We start from the raw sequence: 18,477 nt of genomic DNA on the forward strand, positions 1-18,477 counted from the left end.
GCCCAGAAGGCCACCAGGTTGGAGAAGAGCTTCAATAGCCCTTACATTTTAATAAGAGAACACAGGAGATTTTGGGTCTGAGGAGACACAGGAATGATGTAGTGAAGTTTATTGCCACCCTCTTTGCAGAAGTAATGATAGTATCAGTTGGCATGTGGTTAAATTATACTTCAGCTTGGTAGACCCTGAAGTGCTGTATAAATTGCGATCAGCACTTATGTGGAGAGCACACATCTGACCCCCTGCCATCAGTAGGACAGACACCATAATGGGAGTCTGTACAATAAGGGGGATGGCTGCCCTGGGCCATCCCCTGCCTCCTCCCATCATCCCTTGGTATCCACTGAAGCAAGAGTGAGGATGCCTAACTGAAGAAACTGGGATGTCCCACTTGGAGAAAGATACAGTGGGAGGATATGCTCCCTGTCTTCAATTATTTAAGTTTTTCACTTGGAAGGGAGATGAAATTTGTTTTTTTTTTTTTTCTATAACCCTGGTACTGTCTATAACTTGTTCTTTCTATAATTTTTTTTTCTATAAACCTGGTAGTGTAAAACTTTTGTTCTAATTTTTTTTTCTATCACCCTGGTACTGCCTATAACTTTTTTTTTCTGTAATCCTGGTACTGTCTATAACTTGTTCTTTCTATAATCTTTTTCTATAAACCTGGTAGTATAAATTTTTTTTCTATAATTTTTTTCTATTACCCTGGTACTGTCTATAATTTGGTGGTTTTTTCTATATGCCTGGTACTATCTATAACTTCTTTTTTTTCTGTAACCATGGTATTGTCTATAACTTTTTTCTATAATCCCGGTACTGTCTATAACTTGGTTTTTTTCCCTATAATTTCTTTTTCTATAACCCTGGTACTTTCCATAACTTGTTCTTTCTATAATTTTTTTTTCTATAACCCTGGTACTTTCCATAACTTGTTCTTTCTATAATTTTTTTTCTACAACCCTGGTACTGTCTAAAACTTTTTTCTATAATCCAAGAACTGTCTATAACTTGTTTTTTTTTCCCTATAATTTTTTTTTCTATAACCAAGGTACTGTCTATAACCCTCTAAAACCCTCCAGCCTCAGGGGACTGAGGGGTTAGAGAGGCAAATTTTGGCCCCATTGAAGAAAAAACTCAAGCACAACGAGTTGGTCCAAAATATTAAGTCGCCGCCTCAGGGGGCAGTGAGCTAGCTCCCTAGCCCTGGGGGGTCTTCAAGTTAAGGCTGGATGACCCTGGAGTGGAGTAGGGGAGAGGGAGGTCCCTTCCAACGCTGAAGTTCCGGGGTTCTATGGGACAGGGAACCACGATTCCCCGGGAGAGAAGCGGAGGATGGGGGGAGGAGGCAGGGAATGGCCCAGGGGAGCCATCCCCCTTATTGGACAGACTCCCGTTATGGTGCCAGCCCTACTGATGGCAGGGGGTCAGATGTGTGTCCTCCACAAAACTGCTGATCGCAATTTATACAGCACTTCAGGGTCTACCGAGCTGAAGTACAAGTTATTCAGCCACGTGCCAACTGATACCATCGTCACTTCTGGAAAGGGGGTGGCAATTAACTTCCCTATGCCACTCCTGTGACTCCTCTGACCCCAAATCTCCTGTGCTCCCCTAAGGAGCCAGGCGGAGAACGGGAGGTTGTCGGCCGGCGCGCCCACTCTGCAGATAAGAACACAGGGTTCTTGGGCGGCCAGGGCGCTACCTCAGGCCTCGGGACAGGGATGGGGAGTACATCTGAGGTCACTAGGACTCAAACAACATTTCCAGCTGAGGCTTGTGGGAACCCGGAAGGAGAAGAGAGCTAGCCTTTGACTCTCGGACGAGGCCTGCTGGCGGCACTCCTCAACTGCAGCTTCAGCCCGCACCGGATCTGCCCGCCCTCCGTCGGACGGAACCTTCCCTACGAACTCCCATTGGCTGTCCCTCCTCTTCTCCCGCCCCACCGCCATCTTAAGCCATTAGGATCCGAGCGGGGGGAGGGACATACTCCCAGGCCGTCCTGATTGGTCGTTGAGAGGAGACGACGTAGCTTTTCGGTAGGGACACGTGGGTCTTAGCGACACTAGTAAACAACCAACCCTGTGTATGAACTAAAGTGGAGGGAGGCCCGTCTTTCCTAGAAGTACCGGAAGCGGAAGGGAAGAAACATGCAGGTCTGGGGGAAAGGGGTTTTTTGAGGGTGGGAGGGTTAATCCCCAAAAGACACTTCAATTAACAGCGCCCCGTATATACCTCTACGCTACCCCACCTTACTAACCCCTCCTTCCCGCGTCTCCACTGAGGTGACCAATAGAATCATCAACTGACCCTGTCGAGCTCGAGCCCTTCCTCATACCACCGCCCCCCCACCCCCGCCCCCACCTTTGGCCCAATGGCCCCATCCTTAATGTGAACTTCTAGAAAAGGGGCGGGGCTAGAGCCGGGGGAGGGACCGGGTTCACAAGGGCCTGTTCATGCCCCGCCCCTTCAGTCACGTGCTGCTTCTCCGTTGTTTCCCGCCAGGACCACCAGCATGTGCCCATTGACATCCAGACCAGCAAACTGCTTGGTACGAGGTGGTGGTGGGACCGGGCTGGGTTGGGGCCTGGGGCTTGGCCAGGTTGGGCAGGACCCAGGCTGGGGTCCCGGCATGAGACTGCCAGTGGGTAGAACCTCTGTTCTTTAAAACCATCTTCCCAGGCTCTGATCAGCAGCTGCCTCCTTTTCTGGTGCATGGTAGCCCTAGTTGTGGATGGAGCCCTCCAGGCTGGGTATCCAGTCCTATCTCTGCTTCTCACTGACCACTGTGACCATGGAGAGGGCAAGTCACTTTCATTCCATGGCATCCTCTGTCTATAAGGAAGATGGACTGGGTAACCTCCAAGGTTACTTTTCATCCCAGACAGCTTGTGCTTCTTGGTACCATAGAAAGCACTTCACAGACCATGTAATCCTCATTTTTCAGATGACTTAACCAAGAGGGGAAGAGTAACTTGCCCAAAGTGGCAGAGCCAGGTCTTCTGACTCAATCCAGAGACCAGTGCTCTTTTCATTGTACCTTGACGCCTCCTTTGCTTTGGAGGAAGAGGTTGACTTTTGTGGTTTATTTTATCTGTAGACTGAACTTGCATTGAATCTGTATTCAGAGGATATGATTTCAAATCTTTCTCCTGATCATTTCTATTTGTGTGACCCCAGGCAAATGATTTAGCCTCCTGTTTTCCTCATCGGTAAAATGACAGGGTGAAGCCCCTTAGTTATCCTTTCTGTGCTCCCATAGACTGATCACGGATGTTATTGAGTTTAGTTTGAACAGAGTAGGTAGAGAGAAAGCCAGGAGTCCTGAGTTGGTTCTCCCTGAGCCTAGTAGAATAGAGGAAAGCAAACTTAAGTTTCTCCAGTATTACAGCCAGTGTCAGAGACAGGACTTGAACCCAGGTCTTTCTGACTTCAAGGCTGCTCCATCTCCACTAGGCCATACTGCCCAGGATCACAGATAATAGGAATTTAGAGTTGAAAATGACCTTTAGGGATCTAGTTCAACCCTGTCATTGTATAGATGGAAGAAACAGGCCCAGGGGAGGTGACATGCCTGAGGTCACACAAGTGGACCTTGAAGTAGAAAAGCTAGGTATCCTCCCTCTTCAAATCCAGTCCTTGTTCTGCTGTACACCACTTCCTTCCTTGTCATTGCCAACTTGAAACTCTTCCTTTATTATTGTATTAACTCTGTTACTGTATAAAGATCATACTGAATAGGAAGGCAAGTTCCCAGGGCCCATTTCGCCACTAGCTTCTCTATTAAAACTTATTTGCCTCCATATTCTTACTCCCTCAGATCAGTTATCGCTCACCAGCAAGTAAATAGCAAATTTCTGTCGTTTCTTGGGGATCCTTGCTTATTTTAGGTGGTTTGGGTAATTCCTGGGAGACTCTGTTACTTGAGTGTTTATGGTGCAGACTGGCTGGTGGACAGGAGGCACTGTAACCTGAAATGGCAGAGTCTGGTGCTAACAATCCGAGAGAAGATAAATGCAGCCATCCAAGACATGCCAGAAAGCGAAGAAATCGCACAGCTGCTCTCCGGATCTTGTGAGTGGGTCAGGCACTGACTTGTTTGGTGTTTTGTTGTGGTTATCATTTGTTTTTACATCACCTTAACTTCCCAATATGGCTCTCTCTCCCTTACTCTCAGATAGCCATGCTTAATTTAAAAAAAAATTACCTCTATTCTGACACATCATGTCAACAAAGTACCATACTCTAGTCCCCCACTTCTAAAAAGAAGGAATAGAGATGCATTTCCATCTCTTCTCTGGGGCCAAAGCATTAGTTTTTTTCTGTTGTTCTTTCTAGTTTATGTTGTTGTAGTCATTGTGTATATTGTTTTCCTGATTCTTATATTACATTTGTACACCAAAATTTGTTTTGCATTCCTTCTTTGAAGGGCATCTACTTTATTTCTGGTTCTTTATTACCACACACAAAAAAAGTGCTGCTAGAAATATTTTTGTATCTATAGGATTTTTCTTTTTATCATTGGTTTCCTTTGGATATTTGCCTAGCAGCTGCACCTTTGGGTCAAGGACTAATTCACAGCTCCACCAACAGTATATTTGTGAGGCATTGAGTTTCTAGAGTCTCTTTTTGACTAAGGCAGTAAGTTTGACATATTTCAGCCGAACTGTTTCCTATGCCCTTAGCAATTCAGCCTATTCCAGAATAGTTTCTTTCCCGGGGTGGGGAGGGGGGGATCCTGGTTTCCCGAGACTGGCAAGGGAATGGAAGCATATGCCTTTCACTGTTAGTAAGGGACTGAGTAAATAGTTTCCCATCAACCCTCAGCCACAGGAGTAGGTGGGGCACTTTGCAAGCACTGATCAGCTTTCTGTCTTCTATGGCTTTCAGATATTCACTACTTCCATTGCCTGAGAATCGTGGACCTCCTCAAAGGCACTGAGGCCTCTACGAAAAATATTTTTGGCCGATACTCTTCACAGAGAATGAAGGTGACTGTGGACCAAGGGGGTGGGAACATGCCAACCAATGAATTTTAGCTTAAAGGAGATAATGTGATCTAGTGAAACATGTCCTAGGATTGGAGGCAGGAAAGAGCTAGGTTTGAATCCCATTTCCTACACTGTGTGACCACGAGCAAGGCACTGGACCTTTCTGAGTCACACTTTCCTCACCTGTAAAATATAGGTGTGTGTAGTACTTCTTTCATGGGGCTATTTTCTGAGGGTAAGATGAGATAAACTGCAAAACATCCTGCAAACCTTCACATGCTTTATAAATGCCACTTATTATTTAGGTTGTTTCTGGTGATTTGTGGCCCTGAGAAACCTATCATCTCTAAGGTCTCTTCTAGTTTTAAATCTTACGATTCTTTGAAGATTTTTTTAAAATATTTTTTTTATTTTTTTTAATACCACTAAAATTTTCCCTCGTATTTCTCCATTCCCTCCCTCCCTCCTAGAGAGCCATTACATATAACAAATAATATTTTTAAAGGAAAAAAGTCAGCAAAACTGATCAGTACATTTAAAATGTCTGAAAATCTGTGCAGTGTGCCACACCACTGGACCTCCCAACTCTTTGAATGGGTGGGACCGGATAATGTTCTCATATTTCTTCTTTGGAGCTATGCTTGTTTTTTGTAATTTTACAAAATTTACTTCTGGATGTTTTGTGGTTCTTCCCATTCATATTATTGTATCCATCGTGTGTATTGTTTTCTTTCCATCCTTCTCTGTATTCATCGTATTTGTCACTTCTTACAGCTCAATAATATTCCATTGCATTTACGTACCACAGTTTGTTTAGCCAAGTCCCCACTCTTTGAAGATTAATATCACCTTCTCTTTTCAGATTTACGTAGAAACATTTCCTGAAACTCTTCTCTGGATAGTAAATGCCAATGGAGGCTTCCCTTTTCACTTTGTTTATACTTAAGACTTATGCTGCTTTGAGGATTACTTGTTTGGCACCACACTCTTGAAATAAACTGGGTTTCCTTTCTTATTTCAGGATTGGCAGGAGATCGTGTCCTTGTATGAGAAGGACAGCACTTACCTAGGTAAGGTGATCCAATCCCAGGATGCAAGTAGAAAAGCAGACTCCCAAATGTTCCCAAGAACTTCCATGGGCTTCATATTGGAAGCATGAGCTGTGGGTATTTTGGAGGCAGAAGGAACCTCATAGAGTTTTTGCTAGGTTTGCTGTATTAGTAGATCTATATTGGTAGGGAAATGTTATAGATAGCCCTAAATTAGATTTTAATGAAACATTTGATAGAGTCTTGTGCTATATTTTGGACAAGATGATAGCACAGTTAGGTGTGTTTGAATAAACAATAAATATAATGAAATATTATTGAACTGTAAGAAATGATGAATACAAGAGGAGCACGAAAACAAAACAGTATACACAATGACTACAGTGATATAAATGGGAAGAACCATAAAAGTATCAAAAGTGAATTTTGCAGAATTACAAGAAACAAATGGCTGCACCCAGAAAATTGTTCCTCGTCAACCTGAAATGAGGTGTCAGATGATCTATCCTCAGCCCTATGCTATTTAACATGTTTTATCACTTCTTTTGATAAAGACAGATGGCATGCATATCAGATTTACAGACGATCCAAAGCTGCAGACAGAAGCTAACACATAGATGGTAGTTAGGATCCAATAAGCTCTTGACAGTCGAGGGTGTTGGATGGAACCTAGTAAGATGAAACTTAAGAATAAATATAGAGGCTTTACTTGGGTTCCAAAATTAACTTCTCAGATACAAGATGGAGCAAAATGTGGCTAGATGGCAGGCCGTGTGAGAAAGCTCTGGGGTGTTAGTGGACTGAAAGCAAGTCATCAGTGTAGGATCCCCTAGAGCTAAGTCAGCCTCAGACTTCATTAAGAGAGTCAGAGTATTTAGGACTCGAGAAGTGATGGGGGTGTTTGTTGTCCTCTGCCCTGGATTAGTGCCATGTTTTACAAAAGATGTTGAGAAGGTGTGGAAAATGGTCAGAGGAACGTTGGTGAAGGACCTCCAGATCACTGCACGTGAAGATTGGTTGCAGGCATTTGGGATGTTTAACCTGGAGGAAAAAAAAAGCTTAGGGGATGCATGACAGAATCTCAAGGGCTATTGTAGGGAAAGGGGATTAGATTTACACCTGTGAGCATGGGGAGGAAGTTGTAGAGAGGCAGATTTTGGCTCTATGTAAGGGGAAAACGTTCTAACAATTAGAGACATCTAAAAATGGGGGGTGTTACTTTGAAGGCTGGATGGCCACTTAGTGTATGTTTTAGAAGGGTTCTTGTTCAGGTAAATATTAGACTAGCCGGGCTCTGAGGTCAGGTCCCTGTCAACTCTGAGATTCTGTATCTGTGTTACCTGATTGTACTATAAGGAGAATCAAAATCAGTGAGGGAAGGTGAGCTTATGCTCAGCAAATGACACTTGTGTTCACAGAACTTATGTGTGTGTGGTGTGTGAACACCTTCACCCACCAGCTGCTAAGATGCATTTCTGTGGAATACAGTATGGGCAATTGTCCCCTTCCCATCCTGTACCGTCTAGAACAGTGCCTAGAGGTTGTTTACTCCATGGTGAATCCTGGAGGAAATTTGCCTTCTAGTTTGATCTCTGAACTGGTTATCTGGTTATCTTGCCTCCTTCCCCCACCCCAAGTGGAGATCTCCAGCCTCCTAGTCCGGAATGTTAGTTATGAGATACCCTCCCTGAAGAAGCAGATCGCCAAGTGCCAGCAATTGCAGCAAGAGTATGGCCGTAAGGAGGAGGAGTGCCAGCTGGGAGCGGCAGAGATGAAGGAGCGTTTCTATAACTCCTGCAAACAGTACGGCATCACTGTGAGTGAGCTGCGGCCACCATTGCTAGGCCAGAGAGATGGTCACTTGGGGTATTCTACCTCACTCTTTCACCAAAGTTGTAGGAGAACATTGGATGGCATATTGTCCCACCTCTTCTAGTCCCAGGGTCTATTTGAGAAAGATTCCTCCCCCCCTCGCCCCCCAAATCCACTTTGCATGCTGCCTCTGACCCATCTCATTGGACTCTGGTTTCTGTTAAGCTGTGGCTTCCCACTACTTCCATATTAGTTCATATCCCCTACTTTCTCTCTAGGGAGACAACGTCCGAAGGGAATTGCTGGCATTGGTGAAGGATTTGCCGAGTCTGTTGACTGATATTGGGGCCAGGGTTGAGTCACTGTGGGAAGCTATTGAGCTCTACCAGGCCTGTGTGGGATTTGTGTGTGAGAGGTAAATAAGGGGCCTTTTTTCCTTTAGCATATTTCAGCAAATAATTATTAAGTGTTTACTGTTTACAGAGTACTGTACTTCTCTGGGAGATAGATACAAAGTTTAGATATGCATATTAGATAAAGTATAGTGATGGCCCTCCTGAATCTAATAGCCAGTAGGGGACTATGACATATGTAGTATGTGCCATGTTTGTGACTATGTTCAGATTAGAAAACTGTGGTACAGTTTAATATGTGGAAAATGCTGTGGGTGTTTTGGGTAATGAGGGGCATGTAGTTCTAGGAAATCAGGAAAGGCTTCTTGGGAAAGGTACTATTTTAGCTGGATTTTAAAAGATTAATATGAATTCATCAAGGGGAAGGGAATGAGGGAAGGTAATTCCAGGCATGTAAGGAACAGTGCGAGTAAAGGTGCAGAGGTTAGAAAGCCCAGGACATATGGGAGCTATAGTGGGTAATCCAATTTGGCTGAAACAAGAAGTTTGTAAAGGGAAAGAATATGAGAAACAGGAGAGAGGAGTTGTTCATTCTCCCTGGCTATCACCTCATCTTTTCAACTTACTTTTTATACAGTACTTGGGTTCCTGTTTCTAACCACCTATATTTAGCAAAGAAAACAAGAACCAACTGTATAGACCTTGCCCCTAAGGAGAGGGGGTTCCATAGTATGGTTCAGGAATCCATAATGATGCCATAACTGGATGGTGGGAAGATAATGAATTGTGCATTCAAGCCCCACAGAGCAGGTGGTGCCAATGCTGAGACATGTGCAGAAGCGGGGAAACACGACCGTATATGAGTGGAGGACAGGGACAGAGCCCACAGTGGTTGAGCGGCCATGTCTGGAGGAACCCCCTGAGCAGGTGGCGGATGATGCAGTGAGTGTTGGCTTTGATGTGGAGGTTCCCATCCCAGAAGGGATTCATTACTCTTCTGTCTGTACCAGTAGCCTGATCCGCACAGCCCATTTTTAGTTTCCTCAAAGGAACATGGGGAGAGTTTTGAGTGAGACCTTGGGAGGACAGACCAAAGAGGCTATGTTGGCCCTGTTGTTTTCTGGTCTGGCTCTCGAGCAGCTATGCTGGAAGGGCAGCAGCCTAGTCAAGAACCTAATCTGGAGGACCATCTTTGGACCCAGCCACACTGCTTATACTGTGCCGTCTGGCCTTTATATTTGGAGGTCAGAACATCACAGGTGGACATTGTGTTAGGTCTCTCAGAAGAAACTCAGGAATGGGAAAACAGTCCCATCTCACTCTCTTCTTTTGTGTTTCCACTTCATTTTTCAGATCGACTGGGGCAACTTTGGAATAGAATCAGCTTCGGAAGGGATTAACTATGGCATCTCCACTGAGACAGATGAAATTGACTGGGGAATCTCCCTGGAGCCTGATTCAAAGGTTAAGTTTTTAAGCTTGAGAAGTCACCTTCTCATAGTGATATCTATGGTACCTACTTAAATCATAAGGGAAGACACCTGCACTTAAAAATGTTCCGTTTGATATGTCCTTGTCTTCAGGAAATAATGTAATTCAAGATGCAGCGCCTTTTCAAAAGTGACACAGTCAGTTCTAAATTCTGTTGTCTGGGAGTCAGGGCATATTTGTGGTAGGTTTGAATGCACAGGCCTGGGAGGGGTGTGTAGTTCTAGTTATGGGTTGGCATGCTGGGATGGCAGAGAACAAAAGAGAAGAGAGTCTTCCTAATGTTGTTAAGTCACGACTGGTCAATTTTTGGCACTAAATTTCTTGGGACAAACAACTCGCTCTCCTTCTGCTACACTAGGGAAAATTTGAAGGAAATGCCAGAGGATCAGAGTAACTTAGGAAAGCATTGGCATGGGTGGTAGGGGAAATCCAAAGGCATTGGTAGCAGTGGCTTCAAGTGCCAACTTTACCAACATGCCCTAAGCTGTTGAGTACTGCTGTTGTCTGAGTCTGTACTGTTGAACTTCTCAGGTATTTGGGCCACCCTAGTTCTTTTCTTCTTTTTCCTGGTATGTAAAGCCTTTATTCTGAGGGAGAATTTTTCCTAACTGCGCATCTTAATGGGATTTTGGGTCTATTTCCAGGAAGCTTGTAACGAAGGAATAAACTGGGGAGATGGAGATACTGATCCCGTGGAGATAACAGTGCTAGAAGCAGGAACCGAGGGTAAATTTTCACCATTCCCTGCTGTCTGTCTAAAATCAGTGAGCTTGCAGGCTTCTGTGGGGTCGAGAGCTAAGGGTACAAAGAAAAATACACTTCAGTGATTGAAACTTTTTGCACATTCGGTCCTACTCTTACCTTCTTCTTGTGGGAAGAGGGGATGGTCATGATCAAGGACTTGAAATTATCCCTGGACACTCTTGGCTTTCTCTTTCCCAAGGCTCCTTTGGGACCCACGTGTCCCCGTGGCCTCTTGAAAACTGCTCTTGCCAAGTAGTTCCGGGAGTCACTGGGCTATGCAGTCACCTCCTGGGAATTATGTGGCATGGAAGAAGTAGAAGTAATGTAGTAACGAGGGTTTACCACTAGAGGACACTGTGGTATGAAACTTGGTCTGGCTTCAGAGCTGTGTTGTGGAGAAGGCTTTGTTGCAAAGCCCAGAGTGTATGCTCGTTTTAGACCTGTTTCTGTGTCCTCCCAGCACTCAGCCAGGTGGTCATCAATCTCAGGCCCGCGGTGACTAAGACCGTTCAAGAGAGAGGGGAGGAGGGTCGCTGCTTTCATGGAGGAAGGCCATTACCAAGCCTGGGCGTGCACGGGGCTCCGTGCCTGCAAGGCCTTCCTTCCTGCCCCCGTGCTCACAGGTCTTGTAGGCCCTCCTTCATTGTCTCATTTTTCTTCTGACAGCTCCAGAAGGGGTCGCAAGGGGTCCAGATGCTCTGACCCTTCTCGAATATCCCGAAACCCGGAATCAGTTTGTGGATGAACTCATGGAGGTACTAGGAGCTCTGAGACTTAGGGAGAGGAGCATAGTGGAGGCTGGGGCAGGAGGATAATGTAAAATGTGTGGCCTCACTCAGCTTCGTGTGTAAAGTACTTCCTGTGGAGATCTATTCAGCATCCCTGTAAGTGGTATGGTAAAGGTGGTGTAGTTTGATGTTTGTCTCCTTAGAAGCCAGTGGGAAAAGTGTGAACGATCAAAAGGAGTTTTAGCTTTATGGAGCCCCCTTTTTTAGTGTAGAAGTTTATGGAGTAGCATCTGATGTCTCTCAGCTCCTCTGCCCCAGGAAAGGTTGCCTGAGATCCTTGATGCCACTTGACCCACAGAGCTCAGCCCCATACTTCTGCCAGTCTCTGTCTTTTGTTGTGGTGAGAGAAAATCTGCCTACAATCTTCAGATGTCCTCCTTTCTTTAGTTCGGTGGTTGTCAGGGGTTTTTAGTACACAGCCCCCTTGGACCATCTACTTCACACATCCTCTTCTGCTCGACTCTTTGAATCACTTCAGTTTTGCTCACCTAACCTGTCATTTCTTACTGTCTAGGAAAGGAAGGGAGGGGAAGAGACTTAGGACTGGGTGGGGCAAATGGTGACAGATTATGGGGAGAAGGACTAAGGCCAGAATCTGTTTCAGTTATAGCTGGTGAGTTCCCAGAGTCACACAGAACAGGTAGTCCCTCCCTTTCCCCCGGGCACCAAATAAGGAACACTCTCAGGCTTGACTTTTGCATCAACCTCAGGATCCCCAGTGGCTTAAAGATTCACTCAACTATCAGAAATTTAACTGAACTTTGTAAACAGCTGTCCTGACCCATTTTGTTCTCTTTTCTCAGTTAGAAATCTTCTTGTCCCAGAGAGCATTGGAGATGAGTGAAGAGGCAGACATCCTATCAGTGAGCCAGTTCCAGCTGGCTCCACCCATCCTGCAGGGTCAGACCAAAGTGAAAGTGGTTGCCATGGTGTCAGTTTTGCAGGATCTGATTGGCCAGCTCACCAGTCTTCGAATGCAACACCTGTTTATGATCCTGGCCTCACCAAGGTCTGGCTTTCCCCTGTAGTATTTGATGGCTTGGGTAAGAGTATGGTATAGGACTTCCTCTTAGAGCAGCAGCTCTGAAACCTATGTGGTTCTTCCTGTTCTTTTCTTGACCCCTTAATACATCTCCCGGTTTCCTTATTTCCTCTACTATCTCCCTGTGCTTTCAGGGTTACCATTGCCTCAGGTCTGGGATGCCACTTGCCAGTTGTATGCGCAGAATCTGTTTCCCCAGTGTTCAGTGAGATAGCTTGCTTCTTGGAGAAGAAGGGTTTCGGAGTCTGAGGCTGGGTGCCAGAACACTGATCATACCAGATGTTGCCCAGAAAGCACAGTTTGGTCGTGAGGCTGTGTCCCCATGATTGGTAATTAGATCCCATACTTTGGTCTGGGCTTCCTATCCAGGTATGTGGATCGGGTGACCGATCTCCTCCGGCAGAAACTGAAGCAGTCTGACTTGCTGGCCTTGAAGAAAGAGCTGATGGTCCAGAAGAGACAGGAAGCTCTTCAGGAGCAGGCATCTCTGGAGCCCAAACTGGACCTGCTGATAGAGAAAACGAAAGAGCTGCAGAAACTGGTGAGAGAAATCAAGACCACCGCCAGCACCGGTGGGCCCTGAGGCCAGGCTAGCCCCGCCCTGGAGTGCAGAGCCCTGCATTCTTCCTCTGCTCTCTGACACCCCATGAGCCTCACTCAGTGTCACTGTCTTACAGATTGAAGCAGACATTTCCAAAAGGTACAACGGCCGCCCTGTGAACCTGATGGGAACCTTCCTGTGACATGTCCTGCCTTCTCACCTGCTCAGCCTTTGGGATGGAGGTCGGCTGGACGAGAGAGTAGTGGCATAGGCCTCTCTAATCGAAAGAGCCAACAAATGGGAAGGAAATCTCAAAAAGGGGAGATTTAGAGACCTTGCCCTTTGGCACTTTTGTCATGATTGGCTTTGTGGTCTGGTTATCTGGTAACCATCACTCTCAGTTTAGTGGGGTGTAATTAAAAAAAAATGCTTTGCGTCTTGCTTGTGGTTTCTCACAGTGTTGCTTCTCTAGTCCTAGAGTTTTGGGGCTGTGCTTACCCATGTTCCTCCAGCCCTCTTTGGGAAGAGAGGGGTTAAGGATTTTTTTTCTGCTCCAGCTGTGGCGATTGGGAGGTCCCCAGGCACTCATCTGCGCGTTGGTCAGTGAGGGAAGAGAAGGCTTCTCTTATAGCCAGACCAGCTGGGGCCTTACCTCTCTCCACAACCAAGCCCTTCCTGCCACATGGCAGACCAGCAGCCAAAGGGGAGCTGGATAGAGCCAGCAAAGGTGCATTTTCCTCTTAATCACAGCTCACCTTTAGGCAGAGGGAAGATGTGGCCATGGAAGGGAGGGTCTGACAAACAGAGTGGAGACGGGAGCCATCACCTCCAGTAGTTCCCTCCCCACTTCCACACAAACTTGTTTCCTTCACGATGGGATGGGGCTGCCGCCCCATCGGAGCACCCCTCTCCCTAGCCACCTCCCGCCTCTACTCCCCAGGAAGGAGATGGGGGGTGGGGTGGGGGTGGCCAGCAATTCGATTTTAATTTCATAGCAGAGCAGTTGATTCATGGCTCTTTGTCACTGGCGTTGACTCCTGTAATGACTTTCCATCAAAATGAAAAGTGGAGTGACACCACTCATTATTCCTGCTGCTTGTTATCTCAGTTCTGGGGAGGGCCGCCCCCTCCCCACTGCCTTTCAGCCTACCCGGACAGTGAGTGATGGCCCCTATTAATCACCGACCCCGCGGACTTCAGCGGACACACACTATCCAAAGGAGAGAGATAAGGCAGCATGAACTGCTTGAAGCCATTCCTATCAATTAATGTCAAACCATCTCTTTTTCCCCCAATCCCTGCCTAGTTACCCTTCTTTTGGGGAGATGGGGACTGAAATGAGAGGCTTAAGCATTGGAAAAAAAAAAGGAATTGGTGTCGAATGTTGAGGTAAAACTGATCTTGAAAGGAAGGACATGCATTGAAAGTGAGTTGGGCCTAAGTGAATAACGCTCTGCGTAGTGAGTGAGGCACATGTGGAAGGTTGTAGAAGTTCAAGCTTGGCCCTGGCACCTTCCCTCCCTTCTGTTCTAACCCTTTCCCTCGGGAGAAGGCTCCTGCCATCTAGGCCCATCCCTTACCTCCCGGCACACCCTTGCAGCTGCTGGCTCCATTTGGACTGTTTTCCAGACTGCAGCTGCAGGCATCGCATCACTGAGGCACAGCACGCTCCTCACCCTTCCTGCTGTCCTTCCTCCAAGCGCCAGTCCATCTCACTGCTTCCACTGCCTGCAGACAGGGAAGGGCCCTCCTGGGTATGCCCCGGGCACTCTCCCTCTGCCCTTGAGAACATCAGCCTTTGCCATTCTTCCTTCTTTAAGAACTGGATGTCGCCAGGGTCAGTGAGGAGTCAGGAATATTCTTCTAAAAGTTTGACTTTTACTGAGGTCTTTCCATCGGGAGGATCTAGACACAATAGGATCTCTAACTCTTACAGTGTTCTAGGTGCTCTGTCAGCTCCCCTTTGGGAGGTTAGGGGCTTCAGTTGGGCCTCCTTTTTTGTTTTATGTCTAATTTACAGTCAATCTTGTAATTATTTTTAAGTGCCTATTTTATGAAGGATTTTGGCCTGTTGTTTCAGTCATTTCAGTCGTGTCTGACTCTTCCTGACCCCATTTAGGGTTTTCTTGGCAAAGATACTGGAGGGGTTTGCCATTTCCCTCTCCAGCTCATTTTACAGATGGGAAAACTGAAGCAAACAGGGTTAATTGACTTCTCCAGGGTCACACAGCTAGTAAATGACAGGCCAGATTTGAACTCAGGAAGTTGAGTCTTCCTGACCCCAGGCCCAGCGGTATATCCCACTGTGCCACCTAACTGCCCTTCGACTTAGGGGCTGACGAAAATTGTTCCCCCCAAACTTTTGGGTCTATAATCACTACCTGTTATACAAAGGCTTCTTTGGCCACATCTGCATTTGTCACTGTTTCCCTCCTCATCCTTTCTGCCTCTTTACCTTATTAGAAAGCACTAATACCTACCTCCAGTAAATAATAACAGCTGACATTTAGAGTGCTTTAAGATTTGCAAAGAAAGACCTTGACATACAGAGTGTCCCAGAAGTCTTAATGCAGCTGTAAGCTTTAGAAAACCTAAATAAAGCTTTATGCTCAAACCGTTTATATCATCTCACTTGATCTTCCCAACCCTGAGAGGTAGGTATGATTATCCCTGTCTTGTAGATGAGGAAACAGACAAGTTAACTGGCTGAATTAAATGTCTGAGGCAGGATTTGAACTCAGGGCTTCTTGACTCCCAAGTCAGGTGTTCTATCTGTTCCACCACCTAGCATACCTACTACTCCCCTAACCAAATAAAAAAATGTAGTGAAAGGAGAGCCACAGTAGTTTTCAGGCTCACTTCCTGATTTGGTCCTCTCCCATGCTCTTAATGTCACATCTTCCTTGAGATTCGTTTGTCATATGTCAGCCATGTTCCTCACCCAGGCTTCCAGCTCTAGTCTTGGGAGGGAGACAGGGTGTGCTCTGTGGGCCAGAACTATGTGCTCTTGGGATCCAAATTTCCTGGGTTTCATTTCATTCATTCAACTCTTGTAGCACAACTGCCTGCTAGACCCTTGGGAATGTAGATCATTAAGCCATGGTGATCAGTGATATTTGTTGTTCAGTTGTGACTGATGCTTTGTGACCCCATTTTGTTTTTTTTTTTGGCAAAGATACTGCAGTAGTTTGCCATTTCCTTCTCCAGCCCATTTTGCAGGTGAGGAAACTGAGGCAAACAGGGTAAGTGACTTGCCCAGGGTCACACAGTAAGTATCTCAGGCTGGAACTGAACTCAGGTCCTCCTGACTCTAGGTCAGGCACTTTATACACTGCGCCATCAGCAATATTACCTTCTCATTAAAAAAAAAAGCCCAAGAAAACTACCTTCAGATCATGCCATGAGTACTCAGTTTTCTTTGCCCTTTTATAACTGCAGTTATCAGTTGACCTTTAGCTCTTGTTAGAGCTGTATGTGAACTTAAGAGATCATCTACTTCAATCAAATCAGCAAGCATAAGTGCCTACTGTGTGTCAGACCCTTATGCTTATGACAGATGGAAAGACTGAGATCTTATTCAAATGTTTCTGTTCCTTAATCCTCCCAAGGGACTTTCAGTCAGTAATATCAAATCTCCAAAATCTACCGTCTTCAAAGTCGCCCATGGGAGATATTTCCTCCTCTGTAAAATGAGCTAGTTAGATTACATGATTTGAAAGGTCCCTATGAATCATCCTGATTCATATATGATATGATCCTGAGGATGAACTCGAGCAAATCACCTCCCTCTCCAGCTCTCAGTTTCCCCATCTGCAAAACGAAGGAATTAGGCCCAGTGATGTTTAAGGATTCTTCTGGCTCTGACAACTGAATATTTGCATGTCTGGCACCATTAGGTAGCATCACTTTCCGCCGCTGCCTGCCCCATTTTCCCTGATTTGCATGGATTTGGGGTGGGGCTAACCATATTACAGATTGCATTAGAGGACCACAGAGGATTATTGTCTTATCTGGGCCCTGACAGTAAACCACTTTTGCCTCACTCTGTGTTTGTAAGGGTGTTGCTGAATGTGACAACTGGAGCCAAACTGTCCTGGTAATTGGGTCTCTACTGCCAAAGCAGAGTGGAGGCGATCCTCCAGACCGTTCCTTCGGAAGAGTTCCTGTTGCTGCAGGTATCTAAAGGATTGCCCAGTTGCCTGTTCCAGTGAAGAGCTGGTCCCAGTGGCCAGGACCCAACTAGCAGAGGACAGGCGGTGGGTCCTACCTGCTCTGGTGTGTCGATTTTGTCCTGTCTCTTTTCCCAGCTGGTGCCTTCACAACCTCTTCCATAATTTATATTTATATCACACTACAAGACTGGTAGAACATTTTACATATATTTAGTCATTCGATCCTCATGACTACCTCATGAGGTAGTTTCTATCATTCCCCACCACCACCACCCCCACCGATGCTTTTTTTTTTTCCAATGAGCAAATAGGCTCAGAGAAACTTGCTTAGTAAATGTCTGAGGCCCGAATCAAAACCCGGGTCTTTCTGACTTTAAATCAGAAGATTTAATCCCCCAACACCACACTGCCAAAATTCATCGGTCCTCTACCTCTTCTGTCTGAGATTCATCCGTGCCAACCTGTCTCACATGTACTCAAGAGTTTTTCAAATTTTTATTTGCTTTCTCTTGGTTCTATGTCTTACCTTTCCTCTGTTTCGTTTGCCAGGTTGTCTATATTACAGCCCCATCTTGGGGTGAAACCTCCAAGGCTCCAGCCTGGGCCCTAGTTTCTCCGCACACTTTTTTTTCTCCACACACTCTTATTTTGCCTTGATCAGCTCACATGGGTTTAATCATCGTTTCTGTACTGACTCCCAGATCTCTATACCCAGCCCTAGTCTCTCTCCTGAGCTCTGAGCTAGTATCCCTAACTGCCTGTTGAACATTTCAAAATGGAGAGAACAGACATGTCAAACTCAGCATGCCCCCCCCAAACGCAGCCCCACTTCCAACATCTCTATTTCTGCTGAGGGCTGCCCCCTTTTATTCACAACTTGTGTTGCCCCTGACTTGTGAGTCTTACCCCATATTTCCAATCAGTTGCCAAATCTTGTCGTTTGCATTTATTCATCTCTCATATCTCCTTCACTCCATTTATACAATCACCCACCTTATTCAAGGCCTCAACAACTTTTTCTTAGCTAGACTATTTTAAAAGCTTCCTAAATGATCTCCCTGCCTCGAATCTCTGCCTTCTCCAATGTCATGCTGACCATATCATTACCCTGTTCAAGAATGAGTTCCCTGCTACCTTTAAAATCAAATACAGACTTCTCTTTTGGGCTTTTAAGGGCTTTCACAACTTGGCCTCTCTGGCCATATGATACATCAGCCCTCTTTATGCCCCCTTCCTTCAGTCAGTAAATATTGATTAGGCACCTACTATGTGCCAGACATTGCTAATAGCTGAGGATACAAAGAAAGGCAAAAGACAGTCCTTGTTCTCAGTGATTTCATGGTCTAATGGGGGAGTCAGCATGTGAACAACTATGTGTAAACAAGCCATAAGACAGGATAAGCTGAAAATAAATCTCAACCGAGAGAAGGCACTGAAATTAAGAGGGATTGGGAAAGGCTTCCCTGTAGAAGATGGGATTTTGCCTGGAACTTT

The 18,477-nt window shown here is 45.7% G+C and overlaps 1 protein-coding gene across 1 annotated transcript; it reads left to right on the plus strand.

Annotated features, from left to right (window-relative positions):
• Window positions 1-2,038: 2,038 nt before the first annotated feature.
• On the plus strand, window positions 2,039-13,252 carry CDK5RAP3 (CDK5 regulatory subunit associated protein 3). Its single transcript, XM_036757042.1, has 14 exons — window positions 2,039-2,156; window positions 2,506-2,551; window positions 3,943-4,074; window positions 4,891-4,991; window positions 6,013-6,061; window positions 7,678-7,856; window positions 8,131-8,267; window positions 9,003-9,147; window positions 9,559-9,669; window positions 10,341-10,422; window positions 11,107-11,195; window positions 12,032-12,237; window positions 12,640-12,811; window positions 12,948-13,252. The coding sequence occupies exons 1-14, from the start codon at window positions 2,151-2,153 to the stop codon at window positions 13,011-13,013; spliced, it is 1,521 nt and encodes a 506-aa protein (XP_036612937.1). The 5' UTR covers window positions 2,039-2,150; the 3' UTR covers window positions 13,014-13,252.
• Window positions 13,253-18,477: the final 5,225 nt, after the last annotated feature.

The sequence above is a fragment of the Trichosurus vulpecula genome, chromosome 4, assembly GCF_011100635.1.
Source record: "Trichosurus vulpecula isolate mTriVul1 chromosome 4, mTriVul1.pri, whole genome shotgun sequence".
Classification (NCBI taxonomy): Eukaryota; Metazoa; Chordata; class Mammalia; order Diprotodontia; family Phalangeridae; genus Trichosurus; species Trichosurus vulpecula.